General features: G+C 24.2%; 4 protein-coding genes and 3 non-coding genes across 7 annotated transcripts; 5 read left to right on the forward strand and 2 right to left on the reverse strand.

The window, feature by feature from the left end:
• Positions 1-978: 978 nt before the first annotated feature.
• Positions 979-2160, forward strand: PmUG01_14039500 (transcription elongation factor s-II, putative; the record flags this gene model as incomplete). The annotated part of the gene is made up of 1 exon (XM_029007959.1): positions 979-2160. The coding sequence occupies one exon, from the start codon at positions 979-981 to the stop codon at positions 2158-2160; it is 1182 nt and encodes a 393-aa protein (XP_028864296.1).
• A 1462-nt stretch (positions 2161-3622) lies between these two features.
• On the forward strand, positions 3623-5464 carry PmUG01_14039600 (conserved Plasmodium protein, unknown function; the record flags this gene model as incomplete). Its single annotated transcript, XM_029007960.1, has 1 exon — positions 3623-5464. One exon carries the CDS (start codon positions 3623-3625, stop codon positions 5462-5464), a length of 1842 nt encoding a protein of 613 aa, XP_028864297.1.
• A 1403-nt stretch (positions 5465-6867) lies between these two features.
• On the forward strand, positions 6868-6939 carry PMUG01_14039700.1. The gene has a single exon. It is a non-coding gene (tRNA).
• Positions 6940-8156: 1217 nt separating this feature from the next.
• Positions 8157-8236, forward strand: PMUG01_14039800.1. Its single transcript has one exon. It is a non-coding gene (tRNA).
• Positions 8237-9116: 880 nt separating this feature from the next.
• PMUG01_14039900.1 lies at positions 9117-9198 on the reverse strand. The gene has a single exon. It is a non-coding gene (tRNA).
• Positions 9199-11753: 2555 nt separating this feature from the next.
• Positions 11754-12728, forward strand: PmUG01_14040000 (4-nitrophenylphosphatase, putative; the record flags this gene model as incomplete). Its single annotated transcript, XM_029007961.1, has 1 exon — positions 11754-12728. One exon carries the CDS (start codon positions 11754-11756, stop codon positions 12726-12728), a length of 975 nt encoding a protein of 324 aa, XP_028864298.1.
• Positions 12729-13233: 505 nt separating this feature from the next.
• Positions 13234-13952, reverse strand: MYCBP (C-Myc-binding protein, putative; the record flags this gene model as incomplete). Its single annotated transcript, XM_029007962.1, has 2 exons — positions 13234-13388; positions 13781-13952. The coding sequence occupies 2 exons, from the start codon at positions 13950-13952 to the stop codon at positions 13234-13236; spliced, it is 327 nt and encodes a 108-aa protein (XP_028864299.1).
• Positions 13953-14048: the final 96 nt, after the last annotated feature.

The raw sequence follows: 14048 nt of genomic DNA on the forward strand, positions 1-14048 counted from the left end.
TTACTTTATTTTTACATCCTTTTTGCTTTATTTTTACTTCCTTATTGCTTCATTATTATTTTATTTTTTTTCTTTTATGATTTAGACAAATGGTATAATTATACATACACTTATGCTTAGAGGAAGAGTTGAAAATCTTTATAATTTAAGTTTTTTTAAAAATGTTTAAACAAACATATTTTTAACATGTGTTATTTATTCATTATATTAATGATGCGTGAAGAAGTATTGGTATAATGCTGAATTTGCATTTAGCACTAATCATTTAGTGTTATATACGCATGTATTATGCTATACTGATATATACATGTAAAAATAAAATAGAGAAGAAGAGCACAATAACAAAAAAAAAGGAGGGAAATATAGTTTAATAAGACTTTTCTTAAAATTGAAACTCCTCCTTTACGTAATGATAATAATATTACTTTTTTATCATTGCATTTATATCACGTTCCTTGAAAAAATAAATTTATAAAAAACTGCACTGCATAAAATTGAGCAGTATTATTTTATTATACTTAGCGCTTGTTTTCAATTGCGAATACATGAAATTAAGTAGAAAGTCATAAAACTACATTAAGAAAAAAAAAAATGTACTTTGAAAAATTTAATTACAGTAAAAGAAAAATGAAATTATTATTTTTGCTTAAAACATCGCACAACAAAATATGGTATTTCTTAAGTAACCACTTTACGAAAATATAATCATAACATGTATGTACTTGTACATATGTTTATATTATATAATTATATATATATATATATATGTACATAAGTACCTACGTATGTATGTATAAATGCATTCCCAATTTACTATATTATCCACAAATAAGTATTCCCGAGGCACAGCTGCTAACTGGAATAAAAAAAATTACAAATTTTACGTTAAACATTGAAAAATAAATTATGCATATTTACAAGTGCATTGAATTTGTATTTGTTCTAAAGGCATTTTATAAAACTTTTTTTTTTTAAAAGATGAACGAAACAGAGAACCTTACACAGATTATATGTATTCAGGAAAGACTGAAAGATAAGGAAAGTAAAATAGTTAGTATGAACGACGTGGAAGAGCAAAAGATAATAGATGATCATACGATAACAGAAATTGTTGAAGACTTAAATTTATTAAAAGATGTAAAAATAAATAAAGATATTTTGAAGCAAACCAAAATAGGAATAACTGTTAATAAATTCACAAAAGTAAATAATAATGATATACAAAATATATCAACAGAGCTTATTGAAAAATGGAAAAATATTGCAATTAAAGAAAAAAACTCCAAAAGTGTAGAGAATTTAAAAAAACGAAAATCGGAAAAAGTGGATGATAGTGTTAATAACGCATGTTTAAATGAATCTGAAATAAAAAAAGTAAAAGTTCAGAATACACTAAATAATAATTTAGAGGAAGATATTCATAAATCTAAGGGGAATAATAAAACACATAGTTACAGTTATAATGATAATAAATATATGAATAATAATAATAAATGTGAGCAGCAAGATAATAACAAAAATAGCAAAGTGAGTGATCAAAACAGTTATCAAAAAAATAATGAAGGTACTTATATTAATGCTGATATAAAAGCTTTGAATGAATGGAATTACAATGGAAAATTTCACAATGATGTTCACCGAGATAAGGCAAAACAGTTTTTATTTAAAGCATTTCTTTCTGGTTCTGATGATAATTTGTTACATCTAATTGATCGGAAGAAGTTAAATGATATCATATATAATATAGAAAATGAATTACACCGAATTTTTATTGAAAAAAAAGATTCTCAGAAAGAATATAATATGCAATTAAAATCAATAAAGTTTAATTTATGTGATAAGAAAAACCCTATTTTTAATGAAAAAGTATATGGGGAAAATATATCAGCAAGAACATTAGCAACCATGAATTCGCAGGATATGGCTAGTGATGAAAAAAAAAATGAACGAAAAAAATGCCTACAAGAAAGTTTATTAGCATGCCAGTCCGACTGGGATGTTAAGAACATTCTTTTAAAAAAAACAAGAAAAGGAGAATTTCAATGTTTCAAATGTAAAGGGTATGAAACCGTGTATCATCAGTTACAAACCAGAAGCAGTGATGAACCCATGACTACCTTTGTAACATGTTTAAAATGCAATAATAGGTGGAAATTTTAAAATATATTTATATATATATATATATATATGTTTAATATAAGTACTCATACTTCATATTAAAATAACGTCACAAAATACTAGTCATAAGTAGAATATCTATAATGATTACATCCTAATATGACCTGTAAATATGCCTGCCCACAGCCACTTAAAAATGAAGCGTAATTACTCTTTCATAGTTAAAGATGAGATATAACTAATATACATAAATGTGTCTCTGTTTGGAATGTATATACAAATTATACATAATAATTCCTTGATTTTATTTTATTTCATTTTATTTCATTTTATTTCATATTTTTATGTATATTTATTTACATAATTTTTTAATTATTTACCTAATTGTAACCTTTTTTTCTTATTTTTGAGAAAGGGAAAATTGTACGTGCATACATAAACACGTACAAAAATACATACATGCATACACACACTAATATACGTATAAATGTATATGTAAGCGTTACGGAAATAATATATTTTTATACCACATTATGTACATTTCCTTTTTATTCAAAAATTAATAGCAATTATTTATATATTATATCTACAAAATAATCCCATTTTCAATTCACCATTTCTTGTAATTTTCTCAACATCATAATATTTTAATAATTTTTTATATTTGTTTTTTTATTTATTATAAATTTTTTTAAATTGTCATAGTTTAGCTTAATAATGTAAAGCAATATTTATTTTCTCCCTTTTTGGATTTCTTATTTCATTTTTGCTATATTTTACATCAGCAAATTATTCTAAATCATTTTTTAAATTATATAATTTTAAACGTTTTATTTTTAATTTCGGCATAATATTTAAAGTTCAAAGGAAAGTGAATTTTTTTTGTAAATTTGATAAAATTATCTCTTTTTTTTTTTTTTAATTTTGTAAAATTATTTTTTTTTTTTTTAAATTTGTAAAATAATTTTTTTTTTTTTTTTTTTTAAACACGTAAAAATGAATTAGAGTATAAGTTGACCTTCATAAACATGTATATATATATTTATAGGCATATATTTCGTTTATATATTATTCGTATGTTTTATATATTATATACAATATATTATGTGAGCGTGTTTCGTTTTGAAATATGATAAATGCTTGATATAATGCTATCAGTAATGTATTTCCTTTTTTTATTACTTTCAGTGATAAAAAATATGTCAGCAATTTGGTGGAATTATTAAAATTGTTATTTAATCAGTAAAAAGACTTTTATATCATTCAACATACATGAAGGGCATACAACAGCTAGTAGCACACCAGTGAGTAAAGGAATAAAACACTATGCTATTTAAAGATATATAGTGAAGAGAACAATGCATTCGTGAATGAATATATATATATATATATATGTGCATATGTATATATATGGATAGATAGATATGCATAGATACGTACATGCATAAATAAATATACATATTTAGTGGGCGTTTCAGAAAAGGTCATAGAATAAAGTTAAAACATGGGGTATAAATCAGACTGTCCAACGGATGATGAGTGTACAAATAAAAAATGCATAACTGGCTATGGAGGCAATGAAAAAAATAGCAGAGAAAGTAAAAAAGACCAAAAAAAAAAAAGAAAAGAGAAAAAATATTTAGATGAAGCGGAGAACATTCGCAAGAGTGTTGATTCAATGCGACATGAAAATAGTTCCGATCGTGAAGAGATTAAAAAAAATTTTAGAAAAAAAGTATATAATAAAAATAACAGTGATGAAAAAGTTTTAAGTAGAGAAAGAAGTGATTTATCGAGTTCTCAAGATTTAAAAAATCTAAAACATGGAAAATTTATATACATAAAAAACTCAAAAAAAAAAAATTTTATTTCTAAAAGTGATAAAGAATGCGAAATTAAAGGAACTGATAGTAGGAGTATATCACATGATAGTAATATAAAAAAAAAAAGACAAAGATACAAAAATTCATCTTATGGTCCAAAAAATCAGAAATATGAAGACACTTATACAAGGAAAAACAAACGAAAGTTATTATCACCCGGAACTCAGAAAAAGGAAGTGTGTGGGAGTACTGAAAATGTAAGAAAAAAAGTAAAGCTAACAAGGAAAAAACATAATAATAGTGAAACGAGAGAGAGAGAAAAGGTCCTTTCGCGATCATCCGCATGTTCGTATTCTTCGAAGGGAAGCAGTAATGGAAGTAGTAGCAGGAGTAGCAAGAGTAGTAGTAGTAGCAGGAGTAGTAGTAGTAGTAGGAGTAGTGGAAGTAGTAGCAGTAGTAGTAGGGGTAGTGGAAGTAGTAGCAGTAGTAGTAGGGGTAGTGGAAGTAGTAGTAGTAGTAGTAGGGGTAGCGGAAGTAGAAGTAGTAGTAGTAGTAGTAGCTGCACCGGAAGCAGTAACGCATCCGATGAGAGCAGCGTAAGCAACAGTTCATCCAGAGCATTTAAATTAAAAAAAAAAAGAAGAAAAAAAAAGAAGATCAGTAAATATAAAAAAAAAGAAGAAAAAATAAAAAAGGAGGTGTCAACAGAAGAATTAGAAAAAAAGGAAGAATATGATGTTCATATATACGATAGTAAGGAAATGATAAGGTTAACTATAAACATTCTTCAAAACTATAACTTTTTAAATAACTTAAAAATATTATATCAAAAATTAGACAATAAAAAAAAAATTTCCCTTGAAAATTTAACAGATTTAAAATTAAAAAAAAAATTAAGGCATTTATTTAGAGCATGGAAATTAGAAAAACGAGATAATTTTTATAGAAAACCAGCAAATTTTAAGGAAAATTTATATGATATTTTCACTAATTTGTTGTATTACTTCTTATCGAAAATTGACATAGGTAAGTTGAGGTACAATATTAATAAAAGAAAATCTATCATATTAAAAAAAGATGATGAGAAGAAAGAAAATTTACAAGTACGTAGAAACAATAAATATACATATGATTATTACGACAAAAATGAAAATATAGATCTCGCTAACAGTAATTTTTTTAGTGAATTACAAGAAGAAGATTATCTACATTTAACGAAGACTAAGAATGATAAAACGAAAAGCTTACGAGAATTACATGAAGAAGGCTATTTCAAAGATAGTAAAGAAAAATATAAAGAGTTTTTAGATAAGCATAAAAAAATTGACCTGTGGGGAAAAAATGAACAGGAGCAAAAATTTTTATTGAATTCTAAAAATATCAATAAAGAAAGAAAAACATTTGACAGAGAAACAGATTTATCCATAACGAAATTTGTGAAAAAAGGTGATTATCAAAAGTTAATAAAAAGCACAAAGCAACACGTGAATGATAAATTCCAAAAAAGTGATGATAAAATTTAGATCTTTTTTTTTACGTTAATTTTTTTATGATGTATTGTCCAGTATATATATATATATACATACTTATTTTTGGTTAAATGATGAAAAAATATTCAATGCACCATTTAATATGAACTTTGTGAATCTCATTTTTTGGCTATATATTTAATTAACATCAGCTGCTTTTGTGCACACATATATGTGTGTATATACAAGTAAATATATAAATACATTCACATATATCCGTTTAAACACACTTGCTTATTTTTTTTTTTTGTTTTTACGAATTTGTGAATTGCAGTCTTTTTGCATATACATTTCTTGTTTTTTTCAATATTTTAATTATTAATTTTGAATTTTTTTATTATGCATTTGTTTATTATTTTTTCATATGAAAACTAATCTACAAATTAATTATATTCTTATGAAACTAATACACCCGTTTCGTAAAATTTCCCTTCATAGGTTTTTTTTTTTTACATTTCATTAAAGGGGAATGCTGTTTTGTATATACATATTTTATACACGTTTAACTTTTAACGAATATATATATATATATACATAACTTTAAAAATACACATAATGGCAAAAATGAAATAATTTGGTTTTTTTTTTTTACCACTAAAACTTGTTTTATTCTATGTGAAAAGGAGAGACACATACTGGGCAAAATAGTCAAGTTCGTAAATTGTTTAAGAAATCTTTTCAAAAAAAAATAAAATAAAATAAATATTTCAATTTAAAATTCATATAAGTTGTACTCTCAATTTTTCTTATTTTTACCTGCTCTCTATATTAATAACAAAAATTAGTTCCATTCGTACGTTTTTACATAACTACAATATAAGAAGTATCAAAAAAAAAAAAAATTCTTAACTTTCAATTACGATTTTAACCTTTGTTTTTCATTGGTGCTATAAAATTACCTTATATTGTGTGTAACAAAAAAATATAAGAATAGTTTTTCTTTTAACATTTTTTGACAATTTATCTTCCGTAAAAAATTATAAAATATAAGAAGTATAAAAAATGCTTTAAATTTTTCTATTATGTGAAATATATGGATATTTTTTACATTTTATTAACGCAAAAAAAAAAAAAAAAAAAAAAAAGAAACGAACTTTTTTTAGTTTTACATGAAAAAGAATATTGGATTAATGAAAAAAAAAAAAATAAAATGACGTAATAAAAAACATGGAATTAAAATTGCTTTACTTAGCAAGAGCACTCTCTATTACGGTGTAAATATTCAAAAAGTGTATATTTTATAAAATATATTATATATATATATACTTGAGTATATACGTATATATATAATAAATTAATTTTGTAAAAGCTAAAAGAATTATAATATATTTCATAGAAATAATTTAAATAGATTTATAATTTTAATGTAAACTTCATTAATTAATATATTAAATGTATCCGAGATAGTATAGTGGCCAGTATTTCCGCCTGTCACGCGGAAGACCCGGGTTCAATTCCCGGTCTCGGAGTTTTTTTTATTATATTTATAACAAATTTATTTTGTTAAAAACAAAGAAATATTTTTAAAATAAAGATTATCTACTAGAAAAAGAAACTTTTGCATTTTATTTTTTTATTTGTTCAAAGAAATATCATTCTAAATAAAAATCAATATAAAACAATAACAGTAAAAAAAAAAAAAAGAAAATGTAGAACTTATTTTCACATATTCATTGTATAAATTCCGTAATTGCAATAAATCAAATGTAATTCTTCTAAAATTAAATAATATTTTTCTTTTTAGTTATTAATATATATATATGTATTATACATGTCAACGGTACCTACGAAAAGTAAATAGACTGTTATATCATATTGAACCACCTTGACATGGCTACATGAAATATAACGCATTTGTATATTTTATTAATAATATTTAATTTAAACAAGAATAATAGTGAAGTGTAAATTGTTTATCAAAGTTTTTATTTAAAAAAGAAATAATGTGCAGATTTATGTTGTCCACCGAGTTTCATTTTTGTTCTAAATTATTTAAATAATCATTTATTTCATTAGCAGCACATTTGTATAGACTATTTTTTTGTGTGTGTTAATAATAATACTTTTGATTACATATAAATTACAAAATATATGTATATATAAATATATTAACATAACAACCCTCCCGCGTTTTAACATATACAGGGAATTTTGTTCAGTTGTCCTTTTAATGTATGACCTTTTATTCAGGGAATAAATTTACGTTCAGCTTGTCAAATATAATGCAGCTTTTATTTGAAGCGTAGTCTGAAAGATATAAACATAGTACTAAGTTTCCAACACCATTATTTTTTATTTCTAGAAAAATAATACCCTATTGCGTATAAATATATAAATTGCCACATTTTTAAAATATCAAAATAACCTTTTTTTTTTTTTTTAAGATAAATAAAAATAATGAAAAATTCAAATGTGATTTGATTTTACCCATTCTCAAGAATTATGTTCATTTACAATGGCATATATATATACATATGTAAATATAAGAGACAGAAAGGAATTATTATAAACATAATAAATTCGTGCAAATTATTTCACGCAATACTTGATTTCAAATAAGAAATTAACTTTTATTTTTGTTAAAATGCGAAGAAATAAAATCAACTAATGAGTAAATTTAATTTCATATATTTTTAGAAAATATTACGTATGCATATAAGGATATAAATAAATTAAAAATCGTTATGACAGAATGGCCGAGTGGTCTAAGGCGCAACGTTAAGGCCGTTGTCCGAAAGGGCGTGGGTTCGAACCCCACTTCTGTCACTTTTTTTATAATATAAAAAATTATCTGTTATGATATATTAGTTGTTAACATAGGAAATAAAAGGAAATATAAACAAAAAATGTTTATTCGTTTAATAAATAAATACGATAATACATTTATAATATTTATTTAAAATGTAATACATAATGATAATAAAGACATTTAATATGAATAAGCTTTTTATTTTATTTCGATATCTTATTAATTTACTTAATATTATTTTGTTTCTTCGGTATATATGGATAAATTATTCATAGGGATGAATAAATTTTTTATTAATAGTGATCATATGACAAAAAGTACGGTTTAAGAATGTTAAAAAGGAATTGTCTTTTATTTTTTTTTTTTATGAATAGATATTTGATTATATGTATAAATAACTCAGTTATATATAATTTATCGTTAAATGATTGAGTTCTAGCAAATAATTGGTATATGTATATATATAGCAAAACAAACCATTTAGATAGTAGCGCAAGCAATGGTTTTTAGTAACCCTTTTTTTTATTTCATTTATGTAAAAAAATATCTATTTAATAAACATAATTAAATTTTTTACATTTTACACTAAAGCAAAAAACAAAAAACTTTTAATCCAATATTTATACGAAAGTTTTACCTACATATACATACAAGTTTATAAACCATTATAAACCATAATGTCATATATTCAATAATATTATTATATGTATTGCTCATACATATGTAATATATTTTTTATATACCACTATTTTTGTATATCATACAATTAAAATTGGAAGAAGCTTATTTTATATATGTAACAACACGTATTTGAAAATTCTTCGGTTTTCGATTATTAATAAAAATACATTATTATTGAATAAATGCGCAAAATCTACTACAAATAATATTTATAATCGACAACGGCAGGAATCGAACCTGCGCGGGCAGAACCCATTGGATTAGCAGTCCAACCCCTTAACCACTCGGGCACGTTATCATTGTGTATAATATGCTTAACATTTTATATGCTCAATTTTTTTTAAAACCAATTAAATGAAGAATAATATACATTTTCATTTTATTTTGTACTTTTTAAACATTTTGTAGCATATACAGAGGAATAAAAAATTAAACTTTAAATTACATTGATAAAAAAAAAAGAAAAAATATTGATAAATTCTTTTTAAGGCTTTTTCCTATTCTTAAGAAGAGCTATATATATTTAAAAAAAAAAAAAAAAAAGTTAATAAATACTTAGCCTTCTAATTAACAGTGCATAAAAATGCATGAGAAAAAAAACTTGAAAAACACCATATTACGTTATAAGGCTTAAAACTATATTGTATAAGAATGTACTGTAATTATAGTTGTAGCTGTCAAAGTGCAAAGGAAAAATACCAAAAGTTAAAGAGGGTATATATAATATAGAAAATTATATAAATTTTTTTCTTTCATTAATTTTTACTTTTCTTCTTTGACAATTTCTTAAGTTTGAGTTGCTTAATTTTTATACATTTTGTTCAATTAATTTGACAAGGGAATATAAGGAAACTCCTGCAATATACAATATTTCTGCATATATATATATATATATTAGCTTTTGTTACAACTTATATAGTGAACAATGAGTTCACTTATAAATATGTAACGGTCGTAAATTAAAGCAGTTATTGTTGACTGGGGGTTAGATTTAAATAATTGTATAAAATATTTAAAGTATTAACAGTAGGTTACAAAAGGCAACGTGCGCATACATATATGTAAAGTATGTACGTATATATACATGTGTATATATGCGTACAAATTTCAATTTCGCTCGAACGTATAAGGAAAATTTTAAATATTCCTCAATAAAAGACTCTACATTTTGATATTCTTTCTAAGATATATATTCATTTGTATATTATATAAAGAAGCAGGTAATTTATGCTACTAAAATTGAGGCCTTAAAAAATTTTACACTTATACATGAATTACGATTGTATTGTTGGATACATTTGAGGAACGCATGTTGTTATAACTATTGAAAAATAAGATAAAATGATTCGTTTTACTCTATAATTCTTTTTACCATACGTGATACACATTAATTGTTAATTTTATTTTTTGATCCACGTTAAGGAAGATAATTCTACAAGAAGGGTAAAACCCGTGTACCTATATAAATATATATATATATATATATATATATATATATATACATTTAGACATGGATTAATGCCCCCAGGCAGCCTTAATGTTCAGTGGAGCTTTAATTTTCAAGAATATTAAGAATTAGGAATACTTTTTTTTTAACTACTTATTTTATTATTATGTTCTGTGTAGAATGTAATCGTGTTAATATTTAAGAATTAAAACATATTTATAGTAAATTTCTTTATATCATATATTATAATATCCCTATGTACATGTTTTAACACGAAATAAAGAAAAGCAAGGTAAGTTAAAACACAATGATGCAATATGGAAAATATCAGAAAAATTTTTTAATTAAAAACACATTTTCTAATCAACATTATTGAAAAACTTATTTAAATTTATTTTCCTTTTTTTTATTATTATTTTTTTCCCATTTTTTCTTCTTTTTGATGATTCTAAATAAAATATTTTAGCAATTAATTTATCATTTCTTGAATTTTATTCACAACACATAAAAAATAATACTTCTTAAAAAGAAAAGTTTTCTGAAAAATAGCGTAATGTTATGGCGTATGTATGTTAGTCATTATTTATTAATTATTACTTTTTCTTCTAAATCTTTTCTTCTAAATTGTTTCTTCTATATTTTTTTTTCCTTATTTTTTCTTCGCTATTTTTTCTTCTATATTTTTTCTTCTCTATTTTTGCTTCCCCATTTTTTCATCCCCATTTTTTCATCCCCATTTTTTCATCCCTATTTTTTCTTCCCTATTTTCGCTTCCCTATTTTTGCTTCCCTATTTTCGCTTCCCTATTTTTGCTTCCCATTTGTTTCCTGCCTTTTTTTCTTGTATGTTAATTTTTTTGATTTTTCTTGTTTACATTGCAAAGAGCTTTCATGAGTATATATATATTTGTTATAAATCCTTTGAAAAAAAGCATAGGATAATAAAAAGATAATAGTACACATTAGCATATATATATATATATACGTACATATGTGGGAAACGGATTATAATTCTAAAAGCTAAAATTAAGCACCCGCAAATTTGTCAACTGCATATAAAGGGATATATATATATATAGGTATATAGGGGGAAAATAATTTTTTAATTTACCATTATAACGAATAAACCATTTTCACATAAATACATATATGTATGCATATACGCATACATGTAAAATTTAAATGAGGGTTCGCGTTTTCATGCTCCGTTACAATTGTTTTTATAGGGAAACAAAGATAAAAAAACGAGATAAGAAGTTGAAGGAGGAAAAATAGATGCCAAGGTATAAGTACTTAAGGGAAACTACAAAGAGGGAACAACTAGCACGAATCTGCTAAGACGAAAGTGCTGAGACGAAAGTGCTGAGACGAAACTTCTAAGACGAAACTACGAACGGATAAGTTCCTATGAATATGTCGTTAATACACTTGCATCCAAATAAAAGTGAAGATCTTGTAAAAATAAAACATAAATGTGAAGCGTTTATGAAAGAGTGGAAAATAGAAAAATCTATGGACGCAAAAGATTTTCTTCAAAAATTTAAGGTGTTCTTTTTTGACTGTGATGGCGTATTGTGGAGAGGAAATGAAGTTATAAAAGGAGCAGTAGAAGTTATTGAAAAGTTATTGAAAGAAAATAAAAAGGTTTATTTTATTACAAATAACTCAACAAAATCAAGAGCTACGTTATTAGATAAATTTCATAAGTTAGGTTTTACTAATGTTAAGAAAGAAAATATTCTTTGTACATCATATGCGATTGCTAAATATTTTATTGAAAAAGAAGAATATGCAACTGGTAAAAAAAAAATTTATGTAATAGGAGAAAAAGGGATATGCGATGAATTAGATTCATATAACCTTTCATGGTTAGGTAGCTATAATGATGATGATAAAAAAGTAATTATAAAAGATGACTTAGAAATAAATGTAGATAAAAATATTGGAGCAGTTGTAGTTGCAATTGATTTTAATATAAATTATTATAAAATTCAATATGCACATTTATGTATTAATGATTTAGATGCTGAATTCATTGTATCTAATAAAGATGCTACTGCAAATTTTACGTCAAAACAAAAATGGGCAGGTACAGGTTCTGTCGTTGCATCTATAGAAGCTGTGTCTCTTAAGAAGCCTCTAATATTAGGAAAACCAAATTTGTTTATGATTGAAACGGTGTTGAAAGATTTGAATGTACATTCATCACAAATTGTTATGGTAGGTGATAGACTGGATACTGATATCCATTTTGCTCAAAACTGTAAAATCAAATCTATTCTTGTTTCCACAGGAGTAACTGATTCGAACATTTATTTGAACCATAATAACTTAAATATCCAGCCTGACTATTTTATGAAGTCTATTTCGGAATTTTTATAACTGTGTGAAATTCGTTAGTTATTAAAAAAAAGGGGTCCATATATACGTACATATATATATATATATATATATATATACGCGTACACCATGTACACATGCATATACCCATATGTATATATGTATGTGTTGAACTCACAATGCTACATTTTATTTACTGCAAAAATAGGAATGCAATTTCTTCATCATTCAAAATAGGCACATAAATAAATACGCATGTATATGCGCATGTATAGTTTTGTAAATCTTGCATACTGGTAATATGTTGCTCATTTTAGTTTTGTCAAAAATAATATATATATCACAATAAATAATTATATTTTTTTTTTTCCCCCATATTTTCCGATGCGAACAAAAAAATATTAGAAGGAAGTAATGATCAAGTCATATATTTTATTTTATTTATTTTTTTTTTTTAACTACTTTTTTGCTATGTTTATACCACATGCTTGCAATATTCGTTCGACTTCATAGCTTCTGTTTTATTATTTTTTTATTTTTCACTTGTCTATTTATCGTCTGTTATATTTTTGTCGTCTAAGCCTCCTTGACTATGAACCAGTTTTTTTAATGTATCATTAAGCTCTTCAAATTTTTTCGTTAGTTTTTGATTTTCTTGTCGAAGAAACGTATTCTCCCGTTTTAAATCATCTATGGATACATCTATAAAAAAAAGTATATAATTAAAAGTCAGGACATGACAAAATAGTAGTAGTGAAGTAGTGATGACAAAGCTGTAATAACTAAGTAATAATGGCCAAACAGCGATTTATAGGGTTAGATTAATTATGATAAGCAAGAATATGTGATAAAATACATAAGCAATAAAAATTATTCATATAGTTTCCTATGTCTTATAAACAAGAACAGTTAGTTATGGTATATGAAAAGTTATTTGTTATATAGAAAAAGAATTAACCAGAATAGCTTAACATTTAGAACATACTGCTCATATACCTATTTTTATATATGTACACATATCTAATAAAATATATTTTGGACATACGAAAAAAAAAAAAAAAAAAAAAGAGGTAAATGAATACATGATTACTTACCCACTGCTGCGTTATACAAATGTTCACGTATGAATTTAATGGCATCATTAGGTTTTTCTTTTTCTTCAAATAATTTTAAAAGAACACGGCTTATATGATTTATTACTTCATGTTCCTCTAAATATCTGATAAAATCATCTTTTATATGGTTTATACCTTCAGGAGCGCTCATTTCTATACTTCTTCTGTATTTGTTATAAATAAAAATATACTCTGCCTATTTTACAAATATATAATTTAATTATTAAAAACACTTTATGTTTTTTCG

Source organism: Plasmodium malariae (genome assembly GCF_900090045.1).
Source record: "Plasmodium malariae genome assembly, chromosome: 14".
Lineage (NCBI taxonomy): Eukaryota > Apicomplexa > Aconoidasida > Haemosporida > Plasmodiidae > Plasmodium > Plasmodium malariae.